General features: G+C 36.3%; 1 protein-coding gene, 1 long non-coding RNA gene and 2 pseudogenes across 22 annotated transcripts in view; 3 read left to right on the top strand and 1 right to left on the bottom strand.

Moving 5' to 3' along the window:
* Positions 1 to 3,673: 3,673 nt before the first annotated feature.
* LOC148689878 (uncharacterized) lies at positions 3,674 to 6,110 on the top strand. Its single transcript, XR_015957747.1, has 2 exons — positions 3,674 to 4,015; positions 4,167 to 6,110. It is a non-coding gene; the product is annotated as an uncharacterized LOC148689878 (long non-coding RNA).
* Positions 5,399 to 21,316, bottom strand: LOC148689877 (uncharacterized). 20 transcript variants are annotated; one of them, XM_088687629.1, is made up of 10 exons: positions 8,791 to 9,198; positions 8,547 to 8,679; positions 8,323 to 8,402; positions 8,018 to 8,235; positions 7,882 to 7,926; positions 7,595 to 7,708; positions 6,909 to 7,141; positions 6,536 to 6,674; positions 6,327 to 6,418; positions 5,399 to 5,761 (listed from the first exon to the last, which is right to left on the bottom strand). In XM_088687629.1, the coding sequence occupies exons 3-6, from the start codon at positions 8,336 to 8,338 to the stop codon at positions 7,637 to 7,639; spliced, it is 351 nt and encodes a 116-aa protein (XP_088543755.1). In that variant the 5' UTR covers positions 8,339 to 8,402; positions 8,547 to 8,679; positions 8,791 to 9,198; the 3' UTR covers positions 5,399 to 5,761; positions 6,327 to 6,418; positions 6,536 to 6,674; positions 6,909 to 7,141; positions 7,595 to 7,636. The 20 variants fall into 20 exon arrangements, 17 of the variants coding, with proteins under 17 accessions (XP_088543755.1, XP_088543756.1, XP_088543761.1 ...); XM_088687630.1 differs by having other exon boundaries at positions 6,536 to 6,667; XM_088687635.1 differs by having other exon boundaries at positions 6,327 to 6,433; positions 6,536 to 6,626.
* The window catches only part of LOC137730539 (urease-like), a 46,101-nt pseudogene continuing 30,326 nt past the window's right edge, over positions 11,901 to 27,675 (top strand). Inside the window, exons 1-7 of the transcript XR_015957854.1 lie at positions 11,901 to 12,397; positions 12,511 to 12,582; positions 12,781 to 12,826; positions 12,960 to 13,065; positions 13,151 to 13,263; positions 13,519 to 13,627; positions 13,962 to 14,126. The product of XR_015957854.1 is annotated as an urease-like (transcript). The remainder of the gene's footprint in view (positions 12,398 to 12,510; positions 12,583 to 12,780; positions 12,827 to 12,959; positions 13,066 to 13,150; positions 13,264 to 13,518; positions 13,628 to 13,961; positions 14,127 to 27,675) is intronic.
* Positions 18,119 to 20,664, top strand: LOC137731166 (uncharacterized; annotated as a pseudogene).

The raw sequence follows: 27,675 nt of genomic DNA, 5'->3' as shown, positions 1-27,675 counted from the left end.
GAGAACATATGATGTGGTAGTTATTGATTAGACTACTTCTTTAAAACATTAAAAAAAGAATTCAATAATCAACCGCTACATTATGTGCTCTGCAAAATATAGTCTAAACACATGGTCTCACTAGCATTTTTCATTGACTTGATATTGAAAGGTTAATTTCTCTTAATCCTTATTATTTTTTTACAAATTACTCTATATATTGAGTCTTGACTTGATATTATTGAAAGGTTACAATGTTGCTCACTTAGACCTCGTTTGGCACGCCGTATAAAGTATCGGATAGGATAAATAGTACGAAATAAGTTGTTTGGTGCACCTTTGTACTAAATAGCCACTTGACTAATAATCCAGGCCCACTTGTTTTATCCAGTCCACACCTTCTAACTAATACACCCCAAAAGGCAAGGATAATTAGTCGGCTTCTCTCCCTTAGTCGTTTGTTCTTCTTCCACCAACCCAAAATCTTTCCTCCAACCCAACTAACCATGTTAGCAATCGGAGCGAACTCCGGCAGACATTCCAAAGCCAATCGTCGCCGACCCTGCTCTCCTATCTCTCTCTTTTCTTTTCACATCTTCCCCATGCCCTACCCAGTTCTCTTTTTTTGTTTTCTTTCAATTTTTTTTGGAAGTTCAAAACCCTTGTTGGATTGCATAACACGCATTTGCAATTAGTGGGAAGAGGGTGGGATTTGATGCGTTTCATCTTCATCGTCTTCCTCCTGCAATTTTCGATTTTTTCTTTTATTTTTCGCTTTTTCTCTCCATGCCTTATTGTCTTGTATCCTCCAGTTTGTGATTTTTCTATTTGATGGATCTGTTATTCTCAATAATTTACAAGAATATTTCTCTTCTATTTTAATTTCCAAATCTCTAAGCACGTCGTGTTAGTAGGGGTTTCAAAAGGATCCCAATTCCCAAAACTCTGAGCATTTCTTCTTCCCGTTTGTCTTTCTTTGATTTCTTTTGCTTTTGGTTTTTTTTATTTTTGTGAATTTTTATTTTAAAAACACATTTGTGATTTTTTTAATTTGACTTATTCAAAAAATACTATTAACAAGTAATTAAGAAAAAAAATATATATATATAGGCCGACCTCTTAATACGGTCATTAGTCTAATGTTGTACCAAACGCTTGACTAATTTAGCCAGTACTATCCGATGACTATTTTTCATATCCGACTGAAATAGTCAGTATAATCTGAGCTGCCAAACGAAACCTTAAGGTCCTCATTTTGAGGATATGTGGTCTTCTTTCACACAAGCCCTTAGATTGATTTTGCGGTTACGCTTAAAAAAAATATCCCACAACCTGAAAAAAAAATAAAAAAAAATAAAAAAAATGGAAAAGGAAAAAAAACGATTCAGGCGTGAAATCTCTTTAGTTGGCGGAGAGGTCTCTGTTCGGATTTCGCACGGCCATCAGATGCCCTAAATTTGTTTGGAGGCAGTCCCATATTTTGCAATCCATTTGCACCTACTGTTGTGCCTCTTCTAATTTAAATAGCCCAAAGGAATGTGATGGGTTTCTTTTCTCACACGTAAACCCCTCTTCTTTTCTTTTTTATTTTTATTTTTAGTTTAATCTGTTTGCTGTACATAATTTTGTTTAAGCATAACAAGGATAATAAAAGCTTATAGATTACCATTAGATCAATTTATTGACTCGTATAAAAGTGGACCTCAGAGGTCCTCAAAATAAGGACCTTAGGTGAGCAACAATGTGGAAGGTTAATTTCATCATGAAAAAGAGCATTTAATGTCTTAAAATATTTAATTAGCTCACAATTCTAAGCATGTATTCTACTCTCTTATAATTTGTAAATACTATCTATTTATTTTATTTTTTTGACATTTAAGTGAGGTCCCGCCTCATGTAAATCTTGGCTCCGCCACTTGCTGTGGAATTGTTAAAAGTGTTTGTGACAGAGCATATTTTAGGGAGTTTCAGTCTTTGTTGTTGAAAATTGGGAGACTAGAAACACAAATTATTTTATATTCCAAATTTTAAATTTTGAGCATGATTTTAAGAAAACACAACCCATTTGCTTGGTTTTTTGGGTTCAACTTCCATAGTTTTATATTTTATTATAAATTGTTTTTGTGTTCTGTCCTTAACACTAAAATTTATTACTATATTCTTCTTGTTTGAGCTATTTCTCTACAATTTTGGTAGATAAGTTTCTATAAAAAGTACATGAACATATGTTTTTACAGGCTTTTCTAAGATAAATGAATATAATTTCTGTGTAGTTTGCTTATGATTCAATGTTTGTATTCAGGTAATTTGAATTTTGATCCAATTCATTCCTATGTGAAAAACATTTGAAGTTGAAGTTAACTAACCTTTTCACCTGTTTATTGTTTGTTCTTTTGTCATTTTCGCACTACAACGCGGAGTTCCTAATTCAAATTGAAATGTACAAAATAGATATTTATTAAAAGAAAAAAATACGTCCATTTCCGCCTTAAATTCCTAAAAAATATTAATTTTTTGTGGTAGATTTCATATTAATTTCATACTTTATATAAGTCTTTTACCATATTATATGTTTGTTATATGATATATGAGACCAAAAGGAAGAAGGAAGAAATGATAAGATAGTTTGTGTATATCAATGTAGGAAATAAAGATGTGGAAAACAAGGCAGGGATTCTCTACAATGAGTCGTTATTGTAGCAGATAGCAACAACCATTTCATCCGACATGCGTATTTTTTATTTTCCAATGGATTTACATCTTTCATTAATGGAAATTTTTTGATGTAGTGAGTAATAGCTCTGGTTGTTCGTTGTTCAAGAATTCTTGTTTAGGCAGTTCATACCATCCATACATAATGTTTTTTATGGATATAGTAAATCTCGCTTGGGCTGCTTTAATGGTAGTCTTTACGTTTTCCCTTTCACTAGTAGTATGGGGAAGGAGTGGACTCTAGAAGTACTACTAATTGAGTTTAGGAACTAAACAGTATCACTTTTTTTTATAGATCGTTCGGCAAAGTCGGCAAAGTTTTTTTTATTTAAAATTTCACTATTTCAATTTAAAATTTTATTTTTAAATTGAAATAGAAATGAAAAATATCTTCATTTCGAAATTCTCTTGGATTTTAGTTGAGTAATGTATTCTATGAATAATAAATATATATGAAGAATACTCTTTCAATCAAAGAAATATTTCAATTATTTCCGTGTGTCGTATTTTGAAAGTAAAAAAAAGTAAAAGGAATACAAATGGTAGGAAATTTATTCCAACTGAATTCTTCATAAATTTTCTATTTCGATGAACTGACTCTTACCAAAGTTAGATATGGACCATGAGGAAGAACGGAACTTTTTTTTTATTTTGTTTACCTCTTTACTGTTCAAAGATCAAAGAGAAAACAATTCGGTTATTCCATTACGTGGATACACATTGGGAAACAACATAGTAGTTGTCCAACGAGATACTGCACATCCTAAAATATTGTCTTGGGTGAGTCACATATTGCGCCGCTTGTTTTAGTTTTACTATTTTAGAAATTTTATTTATGTTTTGCTTGTTTTATTGAACCCATTTCATATCATGGTTCAAACGTTAAAAGTCGATGGGTTTTACTAATCCTTTTCGAAATCCGAAGAAGTTCCCATGGATCTTTGTCAACTCCTCAATCAATGACTTCTTCGATCGGCCAACTACGAAAGCAATCAAGCCAATCAGCGTTAGCATTTTCTATAGATGCATCCTGATCAAGAAACTAGTGATCAAAGGTCAAAGCAAGACTTGCAAATGCCTACCCTACTAAATAATTTAGTATTATATTTCTTCTCTCTACAAAGTTTGCTAAATAATTTAGTATCATAGATTCATATTTATTTTCTTTAGTGAACTTTTTAAACCATTGCAGTAGTAGATGTTCCACGTAAGTTTTAAAATGCAAACATTAATGATTCTGCCTATCATTCTAATTAAGGGGGGCTGTATTTAGCTAGGATTTTAAGAAATTTTCAGAAAAATTAATTTCATGGAATATGAGAAAGTTAATGAGAAAAAAAAATCAATTATTGAGAATTTGAGTTAATTAATTAGAATTCTCAATAATTTTCAGTTATTGAGAATTGAAAATTTAATTTCATGGTATGTTGGATCATAAAGTCATGATTTATGGCAAGAGGCACGTATACGAAAAGGCAGTATGCTTTGCATCTATTCTGCGGAAATGGAAGGATGCAGGAAAGACCTATTTCATCTTCACACACTTTCAATTGAGGGACGTGACTTTTTTATAGGCATACTTCAAACATGTCTTCGGGTCCCCGTTGGCTGCAATTTATAAATCATGCACTCCTGTACAATTTCTTACTATTCTCTTTCTATACATCTTAATTCTACAATATTTTTTTAGTTATTTCTAAAGGAATGCTTTGAATTTTGTTGTTCGTAGGCTCCAAACTTTGTTATGACTTGCCAAGAACCCTTTAGCAAACTTATTGGAGTGGGGGCAACTAAAACTTTAAGGAAACGACTTACTCATATCTAAAAGTCATCTTTAAGATTATTCTTTATATTTCTACATTTACTCAAACAGTGATTTAATCGAACCTAAAACCTCACTTACAAGTCAAAAAGAATACATACTATACAATATTACTAAGCGACCGCGTGCCCAAGACTTTAAGAAAACACAACCCGTTTGTTTGTTTGTTTGGTTTTTTTTTTTTTTTTTTTTTTTTTTTTGCTTCAACTTCCATATTGCGTAGCAGTAAATACTATGAGTATTGGATCATCTGAATTTACAGGACCACGATTAAAGTAATAGGGTAATGCAAAAGAGATCAAAATTTTCCATTAAAGAGAATAAGCATGTTGTTACTGCACTTAACCAGGTATGCATGCCAGCTGCCAAACTCAGCATGCCCGACACAATTGGACGCATCTAAAACATTTGTTTGTATTCCCTCCCTCTCCTTTCGACCAAACATAAAATTACCCAACTTGTTATAAGCACATACAATTTATACAATTTATACAATTTAAAGTAAACTTGATGTGAGAATTTCATTACATCCTCACAAGAGATAGTAGAGATAATAAAGATTTGACTAAAGTCATTTTTTTTCCTTTCTAAATTACTAGCCACGGTTCATAAAACTAAATTTGACGCATGGATCAATAGTTTGTGGGGAATTATTGAGTAGAAAATGACTTAACTCGCTAATTTGTTGGAGATACATTTAACATTATTGACGATGATAAGAATTGACGTGCCCTACAAGTAATCATACCACGCAATATCTACTTCCTAGATATTCTTTGGGATCTCCAGGTCTAATAATGATTCTATTATAAAAGGTCTTCTCCTTAACTCATATATAAATATACCCTTCTGGAGTTTATTTTTGATAACGCAATTCCTACACACTTATTCTTTTGCAAATTGTTTGAGTCTTAATATTGTGTACCAACTTAAATCTTAAAATTTTATACATCATTCATAACCTTAGCTGGACTGTAATAGAAGTGTCAGATATGTATTCACAAAAGTTTTGCAACTCATTCCTACCTGGGCTTTTTGTCCCTGTACTATCTGTTACTGGTGTTAGAAGTGATTCCCCATTGGTTTTGTGCACATTGAGCATTTTCCTTTTAAATCTTTGATGAGTCTGCCAAGTATTTCCTTGATTTTTTGCGGAGCTTCCGCTAGAACCTTCACTGTCAAAGACTTAAGTGGAGGCAAATGAGTATGGCTGATTATCCCAGGCTTTGACTGTTGCTGCTATGTTATCTGTATAAGAAAAACCTGATATATTCAGGGCATTGGCGACAGCATTTGCTTGTTATGTTTCTGGAACTCATTGATTGTAGGTGAGAGGGATGAAGTTTGTCAAGGATGTAAGGAAACAGCTATAAAAAATCATGCAGAAAATAGCAAGGGGCGAGTAAGCTACATAAATAAAGAGCTTGCAATTACATCATGTTCACGAAACACCGCTATGAACTGACAAAATGACTATTCTCCTGAATGTTACTTGATAACATGAAGCTCTTATATATAATGGTCTACTGCAATAGATTTGCTTACTGATAAGTGCTGAATAAGTAACATGCTCAAAGTACGTGATTTCTGGTTTATCACAGCACCGACCAATTAAGTTATTTAAACCGGGAAAGGAAAACGAGAAACTTTGAGTTGGAAATTGATCGTGACTAGGCATATCTCACTACAATTAGTCAAAGGTTTGAGTAGTGAGTTTTTTGCAAGTCTAGAATTGACACTCACAAATACTATTATTTCAGGTGCATCCATCCTCTTTGCTAAAACCAGATGATGAAGTGACTATGTTGTGTACCTGGACTCATTGCAACAACCTGCCCATTCCTGCGCACTGTATGCGCCGTAAATATTGCTTGGGTCACACCCATTTTGGACGAAGTAAATAATCTAGATATCAAGAAGCTGAGGTGAAGTCAGTTTGCATAGAACCACCATTATAAGTAGAAAATGATTTGTTTCTAATTCAAGGTAGTATATGAACATTGCAGAGATTGAACCTTTAACCTTTTATGCAGTGGCGGGATCAGTCATATTGAAGAGCAGCTGGAGGGAAATCTTTCTGATTTGCCAAAGAAAGTGGATGTTGCAGCAGTTCCTGATGATCGTGAGAGTATAATACAGGTAGCTAGGAAACGACTTCGTGCTCATAAAGAAAATAAATGAGCTTATTCAGTACTTGTATATATAACAATACCGAAAATCCTCAATTGAGGACCAAAGAGAGAGAGAAGAAAAAAGAATGTGTGTTACTAATCTCATCAATCTACCGTATCTTTTACTTTTATTTAAGGGAGTGGTACTGTGGCATGGAGAAGGGGAGAATATTTGTATATTTACAAAAAATATAAGGTAATGGCATTCAACACCCAAGGCTTACCCACTGAGCAATCCCTCTCTTTTTCCAATTAATTTTCAAACAGTGTCTCGGATTCAAACTCTCACTTGTAATAAAAAGGAACAATACTTTAGCATAGCCGCAAGGATCTCTTGCTCCTGGGTTCAAGCCGCAAGGATCTATTAAGTCTTCTCCTTGCCAAGGGTGCACAGATCACCACGATTCCACCATCCATTACCGCTTTCTGGAGTTTTCTGAACTTGTATGCTGTCGGCCTGTTGATAACGAAAGATATTTGAACTCAGGAGGGAGTAGATACCATAAATTCATATAACTCGACTCTCTTGAGCTATTTGATCATGACAATATATAACACATGCATACTTGTCTTAAAAGAGAACAACAGTGACTCCAACTAATCGGAAGTTTAAGGGAGTCAAGAATAACAACCCCAACCAAAAGGACTTGGTTTGGAAATCACATTAGGGACTTAAGTGAGTCCCAAATATCCCAATAGGGGCTGAATGCAGGCTAAGGTTGAGAATTGTTTGATTTGAGCGATGAGACCAAAAGGTGAGTAGCGATGATGTCTTCCCAACACCACTTGAGTCCAGGAGCAAGAGATCCTTGTGGATATGCTACGGTTTTGTACCATTTGTGCAATAGAATAAGTTCATCACTGTGAGAGAGAGTGAAAGTGCAGGAATAGCAGAGTGTAAGTGTAATGCCTTAAAATCCTGGCTTCAGACGGTGCCCGTGAATTCTGCTGTTCAGAGTGCAAGCGTAATAGCAGAGTCAGCAAGGTGGGCTCTTGGCTTCCGACAAGCAGTGGTAGATTCAGTCTGGTGAAATTGTTCAATCAAGCCATACATCAATATTTTCTACTCTAATGCTTGTGACTCAGGCAAATGATGTTGAGGCTTCGAAGAAACTGATTGAGGGGGCAGACGTTGATCTCAATGAGCAAGATGAAAAGGGATACTCAGCTGCCATGATATCTGCAGAGGGCGGTTACCTGGAAAGTTTCAAATTGCTTATCGACGCTGGGGCTGACATAAACCTGCAGAATAAACGTGGTCAGACGGTAATGGAACTATTTGATACAACTCAAAACGGTGAAGAGTTTGAAAAGTTGTCTAAGAATGCTGCACCTCAAAAGGTACTTGATAGTCCTGTTGAGTTTTATGGGACTCTACATCAGGCAGTACAAGACGGCACCACAGATTTTGTTCATACATTGAGAAGCAGGGGCTCTGATGTGCTTCTGATGCCAATGGATACAGTCCGTTGATGTTAGCAGGAAGAGAAGGCCACGCAACGCTGTGCGAGCTTTTGATTTCTTCAGGGGCAAAATGCGACATTGCAAATGCTAGACACGAGACAGCACTCTTGTTTGCAAGGAAGGAAAAGTAGGATACACAAGAAATTGTTTAATAAGCAAAAATGCTACTCTTACCATATATTTGTACCATTTGAGTATCTTTACCACATTGGGCTTCACAAAGTCAAATCCAAGAACAACATCAGCCAATTTTCCTTCAAAAATTCACAAACCACCAATCCAAACAAACATCAGCAACATTTTTCAGATGATCAAAAAAAAAAAAATATGATTGATTAAATAATTATTTGAAAATCCAAACGGGAGCTTTCTCGATCCAATTGCATAATTCACAGCACCTCATCCTGGGGTTCAGGCAACGGAGGGGGCTGAGCCTTCATTTGGCGGTTACCTGGCTGTTGAAACAACTCCCAGTGGCCTCTCCGTGGTTTACAAGAGTGCGAATGTAATAGATAAAATAAATTTACAAATCTGCAGAGGATAATGATTCCGAATCCAATCATTCAATCACAAATCAGACAAATTTACAAGATTGGAAACAAAATCGATGAAATTGATTCAGCGAGAGCACCGTTTTCGAACCTGAACTTCTTGAATCAGGCATCGCGGCGGTGCCAACCTGAAAATGATGACCGGATTGCTGCAAATCCTTGTAAAAATCGCTTGCATTGCAGACATTCCAGCGTTCAAAGAAGAAACCATGGAGAACGCGAAGAATAAAAGGGAGGTGAAGGCTCCGAACTCGCGTTCGCGTTCGCCATCGGTTTCATGGGAATTTAGGAGAGGATTTAGTACAACAGTCCTTTTTTAATGAAAAGGATTTTGCAGAGTTATCTGTTCGCCGGAATTTGGGGATGGTGGTGGTGGGATGGGAGCGTGGCTTTTCTTTTCTGGGTTTGAAGTGCGGCAGTTTGGAGATGGAGATGGCAGCGTCGAGGTGATAACAGAGAGACTTGACAGTGTTAAGTTGCATTGTCGACTTTATTTTTATTAAAAATTGTTTCATATCATAGTACAAATATATAAAACATTATTCTTTAATAACACATAAAGGTGTATAAGTATTAGCTGATTATGATATATGATGATTTTTTTTTATATAACGATATATATTTAACGAGAGGGGATAATTTAAGTAACACAAATATTCAATAAACATCACACTTATGCAAATATTAAAATCAAATTACACAATTGACCAAATAAGCATATCAACTCAAACATAGAGTTCAAAAAACTTAAAATTACACGTCATTGACTAAATATAACAAGTCTTACATGGAGAGATCCAAAATATTAAAATTACACGCCACTGAATAAATATGACAAGTCTTGCTTGGAGAGATACGAATATAAAAACGTAGCTAGTAGGAAAAGATGTGACATCCCACATCGCCCAGGGGAGTGATCCTTATATGTATAATGTGGATTATACATATAAGGATCACTCCCCTGGGCGATGTGGGATGTCACAAAAGACAACTATTGTTCTAGTACATTCAAAAGAAGAGGAATGGACCAGACATTTTGCTGATAACTAGCTCTCTCTCCATCGTTCTACTGATCTGAAAATAACAATGGAAATGAAAATAATTAAAAATAATTATTAATAAGATACTCAGACAAAAAACAAAAGAAAAAAGCAACTTAACAAACATTGGTTTAGTTGTAGTTTGTCTAATTTTTTGTTGCCAATTGTCGCATTTGTAATTTTTCAGTGTATTTTGTATTTGAGCATCATCAACAACTCGTATATTATATATACGCAAATCATAGTATAGTAAAATATGGAACACGCGTGGTGTATAGGTATTATTTGAGAGTATTTTTTTTTTTAAATGTGTATATGCATAAAATATCTGTATTAATAATTTTGAGGCCAGAAATATACTCTAAAAAAGATAAACATGAATTAATTAAGAGGAAAATTAATGAAAATAACTTAAAAACTTTAAGTTTTAATCAAAATGACAAAAATGTATTGTTAATGAATAGTGCCAAGAATGATTTTTTAGAATAAAATTATATTTTTTCATTAAAGTGAACAGTATTAAAAGTGTTTCTTTAAAACTCTCTTAATTAAAATGATTTTTCTATAAAGTAACTACAAGAAGAAAGCACCCATCACGTGGGTTTTAAGCTAACTATTGAGTTAAAACCTAAAAAGTTTAATATGTCCCAACACACATAAATCAAGAAATGGTAATTCTGAGAAAAAAAAATTATAAGAAAAAAGCAAAAAGGTATGAAGAGACTTTAAATACCCAAATTTTAATAGTTTTCTGTGATATAGTTCCAAAACAGAACACAGATGTTAGCTATGACATGGGTCGCTCGGTCCCAGTTGTGAGATATGACTTGGATCACGCAATCCCAGCTGTAAGATAAGACCTGTATAGCGTGGTCTCGGACATTTCGAAATCTTAGGTTAAGCAACAATAGGACCGCCAAAAGAGGATTGAAGGAATAAAGCATTGGGTTATAAAATTGGGGTGCAAGGATGCCACGCAATGCGAGCCAGTAGGTAGCCCACACTAAGCCAAGCCCTACCCAGATAACGAAGCGGTGCAGAAGTTGGGTGGAGAGAACAAAAAGTTCAAACCAAACAACGGACAGCGCTGCTGTGGTCACGACAGAGAAAATGTAGAAAGGGGGAAGGCATGGGCAATTATTTAGTTTGCACTCGCAACTAGCCGAATCGGCGGAGGGAGGTTTGACAAAGTAGCTTGGATCCACCCCGAGGGGAAACAGAATGGTAGCTAAGGCCAAAAGGATAGTCAGAGTCAGGTGTGTTTGCGGATTCGGAGGTGAATTTGGAGGAGGGTTTTGATTTTCATCGTCCGCCATAGTGGCGGTCAGCTGGGAGCAGAAGGGGAGAAGTAAGAAACGAGAGCTGAGTTAACGGTGTGTTGGGGGGTGGGGTGGGAGAGGAAGGGATTAAATAAGAGGGGGGTGTACTTAGTCTGAACAGTCTTTGTTCTAATGAATAGTCTTGGGTCGGGGAAGTGAGCTTCGCATAATCGGGTAGTGTGCTTCGCCTCACTTTCACACATGATGACTTTCTTAACTATTTTTATTTTTTTTTTAACTTAGTTTCCTACCCAAACTTAAATTTTTTTGACACTTTAGTACTTTGTTAGTCTCTTCATCAAATTCTTTATTAAGTGATGACGTGACATAACTATGGCTCATCATATTTGCCTAGAATTATCACTAGACATTGTGGGCTTGGATATACAAGAGAATCTCTCATTCACGTGGCAAATATGGTGGGTCAAAATTATACCATGCTATCACTTACAGACAACTTGACAGAAAGCTTAACGGAAATACTAAAGTGTTTAGAAAAATTAAAATTTAAGTATGAAACTGAGACAAAAAATATGCGAATATCAAAATACTTGAAAGTAATAAAGTGAAAATTGTTAAGAAAAATACAAATTCATACTGGCTGCATCATATCTAGGTAGAAGTAGAATGTGTCTCCCGCACTAATCCAACACTCGATACTCAATAACTTTCGTATGACTTTGACCATAACAAAAAAAAACAAAAAATCATTTTTCTATGAGTAGCAAAGCCATAAAGCTAATTTAGATCGACACTCACCCAATCCTGCATCAACAAGCCCAACCAAGAGGAGTGAAAGCTCATGAATAGCTGCATTAGGCTATTAGCCCCAACCAAACGGACTTGGTGACCCATCAGGATTTGGAAATCACATTAGGGGCTTAAATGAGTCCCAAATATCCACAATAGGGACTCAATGCTGGCTAAGGCTGAGAATTGTTTGATTTGAGCCATGAGACCAAAAGGTGACTAGTGATGATGGCTTCCCAACACCACCTGACTTGAACCCAGGAGCAACCCATCCTTACGGCTATGCTAAGTTTTGTTCCGTTCGTGCCGTTTTTATAGAATAAGTTCGTCACTGTAAAAGTGCCAAAGAGTATAAGTGCAAGCTCGCGTGAGAGAGAGAGGTGTGCTGGGTGAGTGAGAGTGCAAGTGATGGCATTTATAGGCAAACCTCATACTTGCATAGTGCTGGGTTCAATCCAAGTGCAATGAAGGTGGTTCCACGAGAAGCTGAGAAACTGAACCTAAACAATGCTGGTTTTTGGCACATAAGCGTCTTGCTCGCGGGTTGAGGCTCAATCACCCTGAAGCTGCAGCTCTCATAGCCACACAGGTGTGTTTTTTAGCTCCAAAATTTGATATTTTGTTAAAATTTACAAACTTTGATCGGGTTTTGGTTATCGGTTTTGTAAAGGAAACGTTTTTGTTTGGTGTTTGAGTTGGTAGATTTTGGAGTTTGTTCGAAATGGATAAATCTGTGGCGGAATTGATGGACATTGGGAGACAGCTGTTGGGAAGGTAATGGTGTGAAGTGTGAAATCCTATCAATTTGCCCTGTTTTTGTGTATGGGATGTTAATTCTGGATTCTGATTGTGGAGTAGCATCTTGGTTGCCTTCCCCTTTGCCCAATCAACGAATTTGTATCTCTAATTTCGCTCCTCGGAATCATGTATCTAGTTGCTCAAGATTGATCTGCATATTTCTTTTTCAAACAGGAAACAAGTTCTTCCTGGTGTTCAATATCTTTTAGATATGGTGCAGGTGTTATGCTCATTAAGGTTGCTAGCATATATTTCGAAAAGCCTTAAACATAATGATTGCTGCTGAAAGTTTCTCATAACCCTGACATAACATGCTGCCTAGAATCATTTTTATGAGTAAGATTTAAATGCAGGTTGAAGGGACTTTTCCTGACGGGATCAAGTTAAGCACCATTCACGATCCAATATCTAGGGATAACGGAAATCTGGAACTAGCTTTGAAAGATTCTTTTCTTCCTGGTAAGGGCTATCAGATATTGGAAGTTTAGGATGACGTTTCTTTTGGGACCTATTATGGGCACTTAGGCAATAAGTTTTTCTGCAGTTCCCTCACTAGACAAGTTTGGTATTATCTATGGAGGTGGTATTATTGTGCTTAATCATGGAAGGAAATCAATACTCCTCAGAGTTGTTAACCAAGAGGACAGGCCGGTTCAGGTGCGTTTATCTTTTACTTATCATATCTCGGTTATTTGAGTAAGATTTAAATGTAGCTTATGTCATGCACTTTATAGTCAAACTGTTAGCATTTCGTTAGCTAAAGGGATTCAAGGGATTCAAGATAAGAGTATGAAAGGGATTCAAGATACATCTCATTTACTTTGGCTTAGTAGAGTTAATGGTTCTGGACGTCTGTTTTAGAGTGTGAATTAAGCAACCGACTTATGATAGTTACTAACCTACTTTTTTCAGGTTGGCAGTCGCTACGTCTTCATTGAGGTTAACCCCGGCCTGGTTTTGATCGAATTAAATCTTATGGCATGCGCTTGAATATACCAGCTGGAACAGCCAAGAGATTTGACGTGAAAAATTGTTTTATTTCTCTAAATGTCTTTAATTATTTTTCCATGTTATGTAATTAAAAGTTGCTTAGTTCATCTCAATCACAAATATATTCGGCCTGTCATATGTTATTCTGACCAAAGTCTAGCAAGGATGTCAGGTCATCCTTCATCATCTTTTAAATCAATAATTTGGGTGCTACTTCTGTGATAGAAGTCATGGTGCTGCCAACTTGCTTTTGTAAATTAGGCCCTACTTTGGCATTTTGAATGCTGGTACAGTGCCATTTTTTTACCGCTTAATCTACTACAAGCATTCTAAGTATGTTATTGGTGCTTGTGTTCTTGTGCCAGCACGGGGAAAAGCAAACATGTCGCACTTGTAAGTATTGGAGGTAATAGAGTAATCAGAGGAGGAAGTGACGTTGCGGATGGTTCAGTAGATGATGGCAAACTAAAGGAAGTCATGGAAGCTATACAAGCGAGAGAATTTGGACATGAGGAAGAACCAAAAGCTAGGTCGAGGCTTTCTTCCTGAGAAATGTTTATTTGCCTCTTAGCTTCTATTTTGTTAGGTCAATAAAGTTGCATGATTTTTAGATAGTTCACTAAGATGATTTAGGAAAAATTGGAGATGCCTTACCACGGTACTAATTTTGCAGTTAAGGTGTTGCAGGAAGCGTTCCAGCTTTCACCACTGTAACTTCTCGTGAGGCATATGCAAACATGTATTGCCCTATTACTTGGGATATAATTCTGCTTGGTGATACCAACTTGTGTGCTGAAATTGAAAAGGATTTTACTGCTTATGGGATGAATTGGTTTTTGGAGGTGGTAAAGTTACTAGAGAAGGAATGGGCCAGTCATCTGGGAATGCCCAGCTGATTGGATGCGGTTATAACTAATGCTGTGATTCATCGGAAATGCTCTATGTAGATGAAAAACATTTCCGGCGGAGACACCAAGGCAAAAAGCACGCAGGCTCCCATTCTGCTAAACATATGAAAAATTAATCAATCTGAAATGTAGTTAAAGGGTCTATGGATGCAGTTACTCAGTGTCAGTGATCATTAAGCTAGCTAATGAATTTAATATCGGGACAAAGATAGATTACGGTGGTTGTGTGCTTGTTCCTTTTTTTTTATATATGGGAAGATTCTTATTTCTTCTTCCTCTTAGAGAGAGAGAGAGAGAGAGAGAGAGAGAGAGAGAGAGAGAGAGAGAGAGAGAGAGCATGAGAAAAGAAAAAGCCCGGGAAAGTTTCTTATTTTAACTTCTCTTGTATTTTGTAGCTTTATGTTTGTGGGTGCACAAAGTGGAAAATTTTCTCCTGCAGCAAGTGCAAGTCCTCGGCCTTGAAGAGCTTAATAAATGGATTGGATTGGAGAGCTACCTTTAAGCCCAAATTTGACAAGGGTCACTACTTTTGGGGTCCATTATCTTTCAGAAATGTTCTTAAGCTTCTTTTGTTAACCCTACCTAAACAGATGTGGGGGTGTATGTATGTATTTGCCTCGTGTGCTGCTGCTGCGGTCCTCTACCTACCTTTTGAGATTTTGTTTTCCTTTTCGGCTTTTTACTCTTTCGCTGTTCACGTATTATAGCGTTTTACTCTTTTTCTGTTCAAGTATGTATATAAACTACCAAACCGGGGGATCGCATTAGTTAATTCACATTTGATTTGTTAAGTGTACGGATTATCCCTCATTAGTTTAACCACATGTTACTTGTACAGTGTTTTCCATGTGTACTCACCACCATGCGATTTTCCATCTCTTCCATTAATTTACATGACAAGTTGAAGCAGCTCAAATCCTGATAACATGAGAAAAGAAAAGCCCTGGAAAATAAGTGACTTTGTCTTTGTGTTGAATTCGGTCCCAGTTTTCACAACTGCTTCTCTGAGCTTTTGAGCTTCTTTAACTTCTTTTACCCTAATGCAATAGAAACCGAAACATAAAGAGAAAGAGGCATCTTAAAACTCTCTCCTCACTGTGATTTTTCTTTTTGTCATTTAAGGAGCCTATGAAGATGTTGGGCAACACTAAGTTGTGGTATTTTCTCTCCGTTTCAACTTTGATGCGTGCAGTAGCATTCTTTGTCAGACTAGGACAAACTTGTATACAAATTTGTGAATAGTTGAGAATATAAATCTTACATCGGATAAATAATGGAGTAGTTGTTGGACTATCTTGTTAAAACAACATTAATTTGCTTTCTAAATATAACGAAAGTTTTACCGACAAATTAAGAAGATTGAACCTTAAATTTAACAAGATGCAAAATTTGTTCCCTCAAGTATAATTAATGTATTTTCACCATACGAAAATCATAATTCAAAATTTACATTCTCTTTATATCATCATCTAAAGATTAAAACTTTTATTTTTTCACACAAATGGATGACTAAACGATCTTCATATTGAATGATTTTTCCCATGTATAATATTTAGATGATGACAAAAAGAATGAACGGTTCGAATTATGATTGTACGGTGAATATACTTTATTCATAGGTGCGGGGACAAGTAGTCCTCCATGGCAAAATTACAAAAACTGAATATGAATTGGCCTCTTTTATTGGAGGAACAATCACATGTCTTCCTCACAACTCAGCTGTAAATCAATCGCAATTGTAAATCACCAAATAGAAATTTATACACTTTTTCTGAGATATAAGAGCATGGAAGGTGTGGACTGTGCAGGGGGTGAATCGTGTAGTTGAATTGCACGATGGAGAGAGTCCAAGTTTTCATAAACTTGATAAAAACTGGAAATTAGGCATAAACAATCGAGAGAAATGGAAAAGCAATGAGGGAGAAGGGAAGCAATGGGAGAAGTTTTCACGTTTTTCCTTTTCTTCTCCCCTTTGGTAATACTATTTTTCATATTTAAATGGGTTTATTTTTATCATAAATAGTAATCACCCACACCGTCATGATGTGACAGTGACACATAAGTAGTTTTTTTTTTTTTTTTTTTTTTTTAATCACAAAGGGTATTCGAAATCTATTCACATTATATTTGAAATTGAAAATTCAATCAATCTAGTCCTACGAATAGGTGTCTTCAAGCTCGGCCCAGGCGCAGTGCTGGCAAGGCGACTGTTTGGGGTCCAAAATAATTGGGGGCACCAAAATTATTAGGGCGATATATTTATATATGTTTTCATAAGAGTATAAATTTATAAAATTTGGTTCAATGACAAAGAAATTTAACTAGAACTGATGGTTTTGTTGTTGAAATTAATGAGGAGGTCTAGGGTTCAAAACACCATGTGTGCCTATTTATCTTTCAATTTTTACAACTTTCTTTTCATATGAGTATAAATATATACAATTTGGCTAAATGATCAAGAAGTTTAATTAGAATCAATGGTTTTTGTTGTTTTAAATTAATGAGAGGTCCTAAATTCGAAATGCTAAGTGCATTTTTATTTTTTTCAATTTTTACAAATTTTTGTTTGGTTGTTAATTTATTTTTAATTAGTAGCTAGGAGCTATGTGGGTTGTTATTTTTAAACATTTATTCCAATTCCAGTCTAATCTTCAACAAAGGGTAATGCGTTGACCAAATTTTTAGACCAAATTTACAAATCATATGACGTGTCATCAAAAAGTTTAATTTAGTACCCATTTATTACTTATACATATCAATTAAAGACTCAAAAACATCATTATTTTTTTAATCCCATATTGACAAGGTTAGTAAATAAGAAAAAACACCTCACGATTTATACAAAAACACTTTAAAAGTTCAAATGGAAAACAAAACTCATATCTATCTACTTGTAAACCTGGAGTTTTTTTGTTTCCTTCTTACGATACAAAATAAATTAGTTTTTCCGTGTTTCTAAATTATTAAGTTTGAAGTGATTTTCTAAGTATAATTTTCTCGATGTCTTGCTGCTTACGTGTGAAAACAAATAATTTTCTTATATAAAGTGAGGGCACATTTTTTGGCGCCGCCCCGAGCCTAAAAAATCTTTAGAGCGGCCTTGGGTGTCTCAAATTAATGTGCTTCTTCTATCATAATTTTGTAAAAATTATTTTATGTGCTGATGTAACGTGTAATAAGTCTCACAAGTCTAATTAACTTAAAAATAAATTAAAAAATAAGTTAAAATTTTAATTTCTGTTTTCAATATTCATAAAAAGTAAAAAATACAATAAAATCTTAAAAACAGAAACAAAATATTCACTCAAAGAAAGCAGAAAGAAAGTCACACCTTTCTGACCAAAAAAGAAAAAGAAAAATAAAGTCTCGCTCAGCAAAAGTCCCAGGGACCCAGCTGTGTCCGTGCATCGTCGACTGACAAAGTGACACCAATCTTCGTATCTATTGACGAGTAAGAACCTATTTCGTCACATTCAGTAGTTCCCATAATTCCGATGCTCAACTCATTATCCCCCTTCTTCAATTTCGCCGCCAAAAGATAAGAAATTGCACAAAACAAAATACTATTTCTTTGAAAGTTGCAGGCATTGACTTGAGAGTAAGGAATGCAAAAAATGGTGGTGGTTCCACGAGAAGCTGAGAAACTGAACCTAAACAATGCTGAGTTCTTAGCACAGAAGGGTCTTGCGCGCGGGCTGAGGCTCAATCACCCTAAAGCTGCAGCTCTCATAGCCACACGTGTGTTTTTTGCTCCAAAACTTGATCTTTTGTTCAAATTTACATACTTTGATCGGATTTCGGTAATGGGTTTTGTAAAGGAAACGTTTTTGTTTAATGTGTTTGGGTTTGTAAATTTTGAAGTTCGTTCGAAATGGCGATAAAATCTGTGGCGGAATTCATGGACATTGGGAGACAGCTGCTGGGAAGGTAATGGTGTGAACTGTGAAATCTTATCAATCTGCCCTGTTTTTATATATGGGATGTTAATTATGGATTCTGATTGTTGAATAGCATCTGGGTTGCCTTCCTTTTTGCCCGATCAACCAATTTGTATTCCTAATTTCGTACCTCGGAATCATGTGTCTAGTTGCTCGAGATTGGTCTGCATATTTCTTTTTCAGACAGAAAACAAGTTCTTCCTGGTGTTCAATATCTTTTGGATATGGTGCAGGTATGATGCTCATTAAGGTTTTTTGCATTTGCTTCGAAAAGCCTTAAATCATAATCACTGCTGCTGAAAATTCCTCATAACCCTGACATAACATGCTGCCTAAAGTCATATTTTTATGAGTAAGATATAAATGTAGCAGTAAGGGAGGGACAGTTGGAGATATTGGAGGTGCTTACCAAAGGCGGTGCATCTCAGCCGGCATGCGAGGAGGCTCTGTTGGAGGCAACTTGGGCAGGGCTAGGTCCGCAGAGATGCTCATGGGGTCCGACATGATCCCCACCCTCAGGCGGCTGTGCATGCTCTTGTTTCTGCTTGCTGGGCAGAGGCTTCGTTGATGTAGTTGACACACTCATCAAGGTAACATAGTCTTTTAACATCATATATTAATCAAAATTCCTTTATGGTTTTAAATGTTTGTAAGCGCTTATGCTAAAAGCGCTTTTCTAACCTAGGAGGACTTGTGCTGAGCCTACAGTTGCCTTAAAGGATGCTTCAACATAAATAAGTGTGATGTACAATCAAGGTTGCCATCACCAAAATGTGCATGTGTTGTAATTGCTTGAACATTTAACTTTTGTTCCATGACAGTGATGCTATTTCTTGGTGGCGGTGTGGGGTGGATGCCGATGCAACTGACAAGGCGCCGCTTCAATCGTCTAAGCCATTCCTACACACTAATGTTTACTGTAATGTGCTTATTTCTGCCATTGTTAGCCAGCAAATTTCTGTTGCCAGACTCCTCTTGCAGGTGTATCCCTAACTCATCGGCTAGTATGCATACCTTTATAGCTATACACTACCTATCTAACGTTACGTACCTTTTGGAACGACATAACAGGCTGGAGCCAGAACAGATATAAAAGTGAGCCTTGGAGGCTGGTCCTGGGATGTAAATACAGGAGAAGAGTTTTGGGCGGGTGCAGGACTAGGGGAGGCTTACAGAGTGACCTGGTGTGCTGTGGAGTATTTTAAAGCCACCAGTGTTATCTTGCGCATGCTCTTGCAACACCACTCTCCTAACATTCCTCACTTTGGGAGGACTCTCATTCACCACGCCATCTTATGTAACAATGAAAGAGCGGTAGAGGTTCTGTTAAATTGCAGTGCAGATGTGGAAGTTCCAATTAAGACAACAAATTCAGAAACTGACTGCCCCGTTCACACGGTGTCACCACTTGGATTAAATAAGATTCTTCAACGACTGATTGGTGCCTGGTGCAATATCAACTATCAACTCTCAGACAGATTCTGGAGAAACTGCACTAATGATCTGTGCTAGTCTGCTAGATATAAACCCCAGGAATGCCTTAAAAGCCTGGCTTCAGGCGCTGCTGATTTTGGTCTGGTGAATTCTGCTGGTTAGAGTGCAAGCGTAATAGCTGAGTCAGCAAGGTGGGCTCTTGGCTTCCAGCAAGCAGTTGTAGAGGTGATTCACTCCAGTGAAATTGCTCAATCAAGTGATACATCAATATTTTCTCCTCTAAAGTTTGTGACGCAAGCAAACAATGTTGAGGCTTTGAAGAAACTGATTGTGGGGGCAGACGTTGATCTCAATGAGCAAGATGAAAAGGGATGCTCAGCTGCCATGATAGCTGCAGAGGGCGGTTACCTGGAAACTTTCAAATTGCTTATCGACGCTGGGGCTGACATAAACCTGCAGAATAAACGTGGTCAGACGGTAATGGAACTATTCGATACAAATCACATACTTAGAGTTATTTTTAGAGTTATTTTAGAAAAAACCAGGGTTTAATAAAGAGTAAAGATCCAAAAACCAAAGATCTTTAGCACATAGGGCGCCACAAAGACAAATCCAAGAACAACATCAGTCAATTTTCCTTCAAAAATTCACAAACCAACAATCCAAACAAACATCAGCAACATTTTTTAGATGATCAAAAAACACAAAAACAAAAAGAAAGATTGATAAACAATTATATGAAAATCCAAACGGGAGATTTCTCGATCGATCTGCATAATCACCTGTTGAACCACCTCCGAGTGGCTTCTCCATGGTTTACAAGACTGCGAATGTAATAGATAAACTAAATTTACATATCTGCAAAGGGTAATGATTCCGCACCCAATCATTCAATCAAAAATTAAACAAATTTACAAGATTGGGAACAAAATGAAATTGACACAGCCGAGAGCACCGTTTTCGAACCTGAACTTCTTGAATCAGGCATCGCGGCGATGACCCAACTGAAAATTATGAACGGATTGCTGCAAATCCTTGTATAAATCGCTTGCAGTTGCAGACATTCGAGCGTTCAAAGAAGAAATCATGGAGAACGCGAAGAATAAAAGGGAGGTGGAGGCGCGTTCGCCATTGGTTTCATGGGAATTTGGGAGAGGATTTGGTAGAACAGTCTTTTTTAGCGCAGAGGATTTTGCAGAGTTATCTGTTCGCCGGAATTTGGAGATCCTGGTGGTGGGATAGGAGCGTGGCTTTTTTTCTAGTTTTTTTTTCTTTTTTTTCTCCCCCTTTTCTGGGTTTGAATTGCGGCAGTTTGGAGAAGGAGATGGCAGCGTCGAGGGTGAGAACAGAGAGACTTGACAATGTTAAGTTGGGTTCAGTGAGTGGAGAAGTGCCATAAAGATTGGAGAGGGCACATTCTTTTTTAGGTGCATGAGGTTAGAATTACTCTGATTGAGATAGAATTTAGACGCGCTGATGGACTGTATTTTTATTAGAAAATGGTACAAATGTGTAACACATTATTCTTTAATAAGATACAAGACCGTTTAAGTATGAGCGAATTATGATATACGGTGATTTTTTTATTAGGAATTGTTAATAACAATTCTTTTTTTATTTATAGAACAATATTTTATATTTAACGAAAAGGGGTTAATCTATAGTAACACAAATATTCAATAAACATATTAAAAACAAAATTACACACTTGACCAAATAAATATAGCAGCTCATACATAGAGATCAATAATATTAAAATTACATGCCACCGAAAAAATATGACAAGTCTTGCATGGAGAGATCCAAGTATTAAAGTTATACACCATTGAATAAATATAACAAGTCTTGCAAGGAGAGATACAAATATAAAAAAGTAGCTAGTAGCCTAGTAGGAAAAGACGACTATTGTTCTAATACATAGAAAACAAGAGGAATGGACCAGACATTTTGCGGATAACTAGCTCTCTCTCCATCTTTCTATTGATCTGAAAATAACATTAGAAGAGAAAATAATTAAAAATAATTATTAATAAGATACTCATACAAAAAACAAAGGAAAGAAGTAACTAAAAAACATTGGTTTAGCGGTAGTTTGTCTAATTTTTTTGTTGCCTATTGTAGCATTTGTAATTTTTTCAGTGTATTTTGTATTTGAGCAACATCAACCGCTCCTATATTATATATACGCAAATCATAGTAAAATATGGAACACGTGTGGTGTACAGGTATTATTCGGATTTTTTTTTTTTTGAAATTTGTATACATGTATAATATTTGTATAAATAATTTTGAGGCCAGAGATATATTCTAAAAAAGATGAACATGAATTGATTAAAATTATTTTTCTATAAAATAATTATAAGAAGAAAGCATAAATCACTTAGATTTTAAACTTGGGTTAAAACCTAAAATTTAGGTTTTAAAATAAGAAAAACTAACGAAAATAGCTTAAAAACTTTGAGTTTTAACGAAAATGACAAAAAGGTGTTGTAAATGAATAGTACCAGGATTGACTTTTTAAAGTAAAAATGTGGTTTTTCATTAAAGTGAACAGTACCAAGAGTGTTTCATTAAAACTCTCAAAATATAACCCAATCCTTGTTGGGTCTAAAATAAATTTTGGTTGAAACCTAAAATTTGAGTAATTTTAAAATTTTAAATAAGTAAATCCAATGGCTAAGATAAAAAACGATCAAATCTAACGGTAAAATAAAAAATCCAACTGCTAAAACATTTGAAAAAAAATATTTGAATCAAAATTCATCCAAAAACTCTATAACACATGTTTCATAGAGTCCGTTTAGTGAATTTTTTACTTTTCTCGGAATCTAAATATTTGTAGGTTAAAATTTTTACAAAAATAATTTATGATAATCTACATAAATTTTATTTTGAAAAAATTACCAAAAAAAAAATAGTCTAAATTCATTCTTAATAATGTTGGGCAAAAATTTTAACCTAGAACCAAGCAAAAAAAAAAAAAAATTGTTTCAACATTAAAATCTAAATTTTCGGTCCACTTAGTACTACAGTTTGGTAGTCTTCCTCTTGACTTGGAAGTGGGAGTTCTTAGGTTCGAATTTCGTAGATAGCAAAATCGATACCAAATTAGGCTACCTATTGTGTGGCTTAGCCGAACTCCCCCTCTCCTTAGTGTGAAAATATTGATGTACTCAACAAAAAAATCTAAATTTTCAAAGTTAATTTTTTAAATTTTAACCTAAAATTTCGTGATGATTATTCCATAAAAAGGTTAACATGTCCCACACACATAAATTAAGAAATGGTACTTTTGAAAAAAAAAAAAAAAAAAAAAAGTATGAACAGGATTTAAATACCCAAATTTCAGTAGCTTCCTCTGATATAGTTCCAAAACAAAACACAGGTGTCAGCTATGACATGTATCGCCCGGTCCCAATTGTCAGATATGATACGAATAACTCGATCCTAGATGTCAGAAATGACATGAATTGCGCGGTCCCAAACATTTCGAAATCTTAGGTTAAGCAACAATAGGACCGCCAGAAGAGGATTAAAGAAATAAAGCATTGGATTGTAAAACTGGGGTGCAAGGATGCCACGCAATGCGAGCCAATAGGTAGCCCACACTAAGCCAAGCCCTAACCAGATAACGAAGCGGTATATAAGTTGGGCGGAGAGGACAAAAAGTCCAAACCAAACAACAGACAGTGCTGCTGTGGTTGCGACAGAGAAAATGTAGAAAGGGGGAAGGCATGGGCAGCTATTCAGTTTGCAGTAGCAACTAGCCGCATCGGCGGAGGGAGGTTTGACAAAGTAGCTGGGATCGACCCCGAGGGGAAACAGAATGGTAGCTAAGGCCAAGAAGATGGTCAGAGTCAACTGTGTTTGCAGATTTGGAGGTGGATTAAGAGGAGGGTTTTGATTTTCATCGTCCGCCATAGTGGTGGTCGAAAGAGGCAGCTAGGAGCAGAAGGGGAGAAATAAGAAATGAGAGTTGGTGGCGGTTGCGGTGAGGATGTGTTGAGTGGTGGTGGGGAGTAGGGGTAGGGGAAGTTTTATACTCTTCCATTTTTGTCTGTGTCCGTGGTCGATACCCGATAGGGGTCAAAGTCTTCGCCTGTGGCCTGTATGACCCATATTAGCAACAAATACTTGCTTTTGCTTTCTATCACTATCCAGCGGCAACAAGTCTTTCAGCACAGCGTACAAATACTTGCTTTGCCTTGCTATCACTATCAGATTACTTACTTTTGCTTGCTATCACTATCAGATTACTTGCTTTTGCTTGCTATCACTATCAGCAAACAAGTCTTTCAGCACAGTATCAGATTACTTGCTTTTGCTTGCTATCACTATCAGCAAAAGAAGTCTGTCAACACAGCATACAAATACTTGCTTTTGCTTGCTACCAGCAACAAAGACCCTATCACTATAAAGAGGGAAAATTGCCCGTAGAGAGCCGTGGGCAAAAGAAATAATTATTTTCTAATGAAATCCAACACCGGATAAGTTCCTCATCTCGTCATTTATTTTATTTCTTGATTCAACTGTTAGGTTAATTATTTCTTTGGTCCTCGAATTTGTCTATTAGGTTTAAAGATTTGGGGAATGGTCCCTATTTCATGGTTTTTGTATTTGTAATTAATAAAAAGAGCTTGACGACAATATTAATTTTGATAATAACAAAAGATTTCACTTCCATTAAGGATCCAAAGGTGCAACTTGAATTGGTATCCCCTAACCTATTTTTCTTTTGGGTACCTGTTAATAGACTTGTTTGGATTAGCACTTCATGTTCTTATTTTTATGTAGATTATTATATAACTTTACCCAAGCAAAAAAATTATTATATGATTACATACTAATATTTTTAGTTAGCCCACCCATGAAAAATTTTCTGACTCTGCCGTTACAAATACTATCAGGAACCAAATGTTATAGGGTAAAATACATTTTACCCCCTCAGGTTTAAGGTCAATTTTAATTTCTTACAACATCTTTAAAACATTTCAATTTCATACATTTACTTATCATTTTATTTCAATTTCTTACATCCATTAGAAAATCTGTTAAGTAAATTGTTAAGTGATGATGTGGCAAATATGAGATCCACATTTGTGCTGATGTGGCAATTTTTTTTTTTATGCATTTAAAATATAATAATATTTACCCTATTTAAATTTAGGGTAAAGTACAAAAAAATACCTCAACTATTGGTGTCACAACATTTTCATACCTCATCTTTTAAAATTGACAATGTCATACCTCATCTTACGAATTTGTGCCAATGTTATACCTTCCGTTAGCCTGCCGTTAATTTGTCAGTTAAATGCTGACGTAGCTTGATCCATACCCCACTTTCTATTAAAAAATTAATAAAATATTCAAAAAAACTAAAAAAATCATTTAATATTTTTAAATATTAAAACAGTAAAGAAAAGTTAAAAAAAAAATCAAAACATTTTGTCCCATCCACCCCATCCCCTTCTTTCTCTCCCCATCTTCTTCTTCCCTGCGTAATCTTCAACCAAAAAAAAAACAAAAATTGAAAACCCATCAACCCCTAAGCCCCCGAAGAAGAAGAAGAAGAAGAAGAAGAAGAAGGAAGGAGGAGGAGAAGAAGAAGGAAGGAATGAGGAGAAGAAGAAGAAGAAGAAGAAAAAAATAAAAAATAAAACCCCAACCCAATTCGTTCCCACCCCCCAAAAACAAATCAACCCCCTGCAACCTAGAAAGAAAAAGAATGAGGAGGAAGAAGAAGAAGAAGAAAAAAAGAAAAAAAAAACCCCAGATCCTGTTCACCAAGCCGATTCCGCGAGGGGTGGGTGTGAGGTTGGGAGGGTGGGAATGGATGAATTTTTTTTTTCTTCTTTTGTTTTCTGGGTTGCAGGCTTGCAGCAGGTAGATGGGGAAGGAAGGACGCTGGGGGGGGGGGGGGAGGGGGAAGGGATGAAGTATTTTTCTCTTCTTCTTCTTTTGTTTTCTAGGTTGCAGGCTTGCAGAAGGTAGATGGGGTGGGGGGAGGAGGGTGGGAAGGGATGAAGTGTTTTTTTTTTTTTTTTTTTTTTTTTTTTTTCCTTCTTCTTTTGTTTTCTAGGTTGTAGGCTTGCAGCAGATAGATGGGGGAGGGAGGGTGGGAAGGGATAAAGTTTTTTTGTATTTTTTTCTTCTTCTTCTTCTTTTGTTTTCTGGGTTGCAGGCTTGCAACAGGTAGATGGAGGAGGGAGAGGGGGAAAGGGACGAAATGTTTTGTTTTGTTTTGTTTTTTGTTTTTTGTTTTTTTTTTTTACTTTGCTTTATTATTTTAATATTTAAAAAATATTAAATGATTTTTTATTTTAGTTTTAAATAATATTTTATTAATTTTTTTTAATAGAAAATGGGCCCTGAATCAAGCCACGTCAGCATTTAATTGAGAAATTCACGCCAAGCTAACGGAAGGTATAACATTGACACAAATTCGTAAGATGATGTATGACATTGTCAATTTTAAAAGATGAGGTATGAAAGTGTCGTGACACCAATAGTTGAGGTAATTTTTTGTACTTTACCCTTAAATTTAATTTAAAAAAAAAAAACACCAAACAAACCCAGAAACCCATCTTCCCCCTACACTCCCTCCGCCCAGCAATGGCGATCTGCCATCAACATAAACCCCACATTCAAATCCTGAAATTGCTTGGACGCGGCAAACTTAGCGGCGCCGTCGAGGCCGCCGATCTCCTCGTCGAGGACGAGGGACACGTGGACTGCGCGGATAGGGGTGAAATTGGCGACCTTGAGGTTGCGAATGGCTTCGAGGTACTGGATGGCAATGCATCATCCTGGATGGCGTGGGCGAAGATGAGGCCCTCCAGGGTGCGATGGGCGGCGAATGGAGGGTGGGTCTACTTGTCGAGCTCGAAGAGGATGGAGTCAAGGTGGGAGTTAAGGAAGAGGGAGGGGAGAGAGGGGTGGGACCCGGGCTAGGTGAGGAGGAGAAGGGGCTTGGATTTGGACGAGGTGGAATGAAGGGTTTGGATTTTGAGGTTTAGGGTTTGGGCGATGGCAATGAGGAAGGTGACGGGGGCGGCGTAGTTTGGGTTAGGGTGGCAATGTTGATTCAAAGGTGGTTTTGGAAAAGGCTGACGGGGGTGTCGTTTTGGTGGTCGGAGTGGGCCTTGGTTGCGACGAGTAGGTGGAGGAGGAGTGTGAGGAGGAGGGGGTTGGACATGGTGGCAGTGAAAAGCATCGGAGGTGGAGGGGGTTTGGGCTTAGTGAAGGTGATGGGGGTTGGGAGGGGAGGGAGAAGGTGGGTTTCTGGGTTTTTTATTTTTATTTATTTTTATTTTTATTTTTACTTTAATTAGGGTAAATATTACATGCATAAAAAAATTATTTTTTTTGCCATATGGCACAAATTTAGCAACCATGTCAGCACAAATGTGGATCTCATATTTGTCACGTCATAACTTAACGGTTTACTTAACAGATTTTCTAACGGATGTATGAAATTGAAATAAAATGATAAGTAAATATATGAAATTAAAATGTTTTAAAGATATTGTAAGGAATTGAAATCGACCCCAAATATGAAGGGGTAAAATGTAATTTACCTATTACCTTTATGATTTTTGGTTTACATTGGTTCCTGATAGTATTTGGGTCCTACAGTCTACAGGTGAACTTGAAATACAATGTGAAGCTTCCAGGACATTAGTTGGCAATAGTAATCCCTTGCATAAAGTGACAGCTCCAAAAGGTGCCTGTATTCTTCTCAGGTGAAGTCTAAATTAGATTAATGAGATTAATGCTTAAATTGAATATCAACCTTATTA

This window comes from Pyrus communis, chromosome 16 (genome assembly GCF_041283825.1).
Source record: "Pyrus communis isolate YQ-2024b chromosome 16, ASM4128382v1, whole genome shotgun sequence".
Lineage (NCBI taxonomy): Eukaryota > Viridiplantae > Streptophyta > Magnoliopsida > Rosales > Rosaceae > Pyrus > Pyrus communis.
The sequence above is the reverse complement of the archived record's forward strand: the minus strand, read 5'-3'. Positions and strand labels throughout refer to the sequence as shown.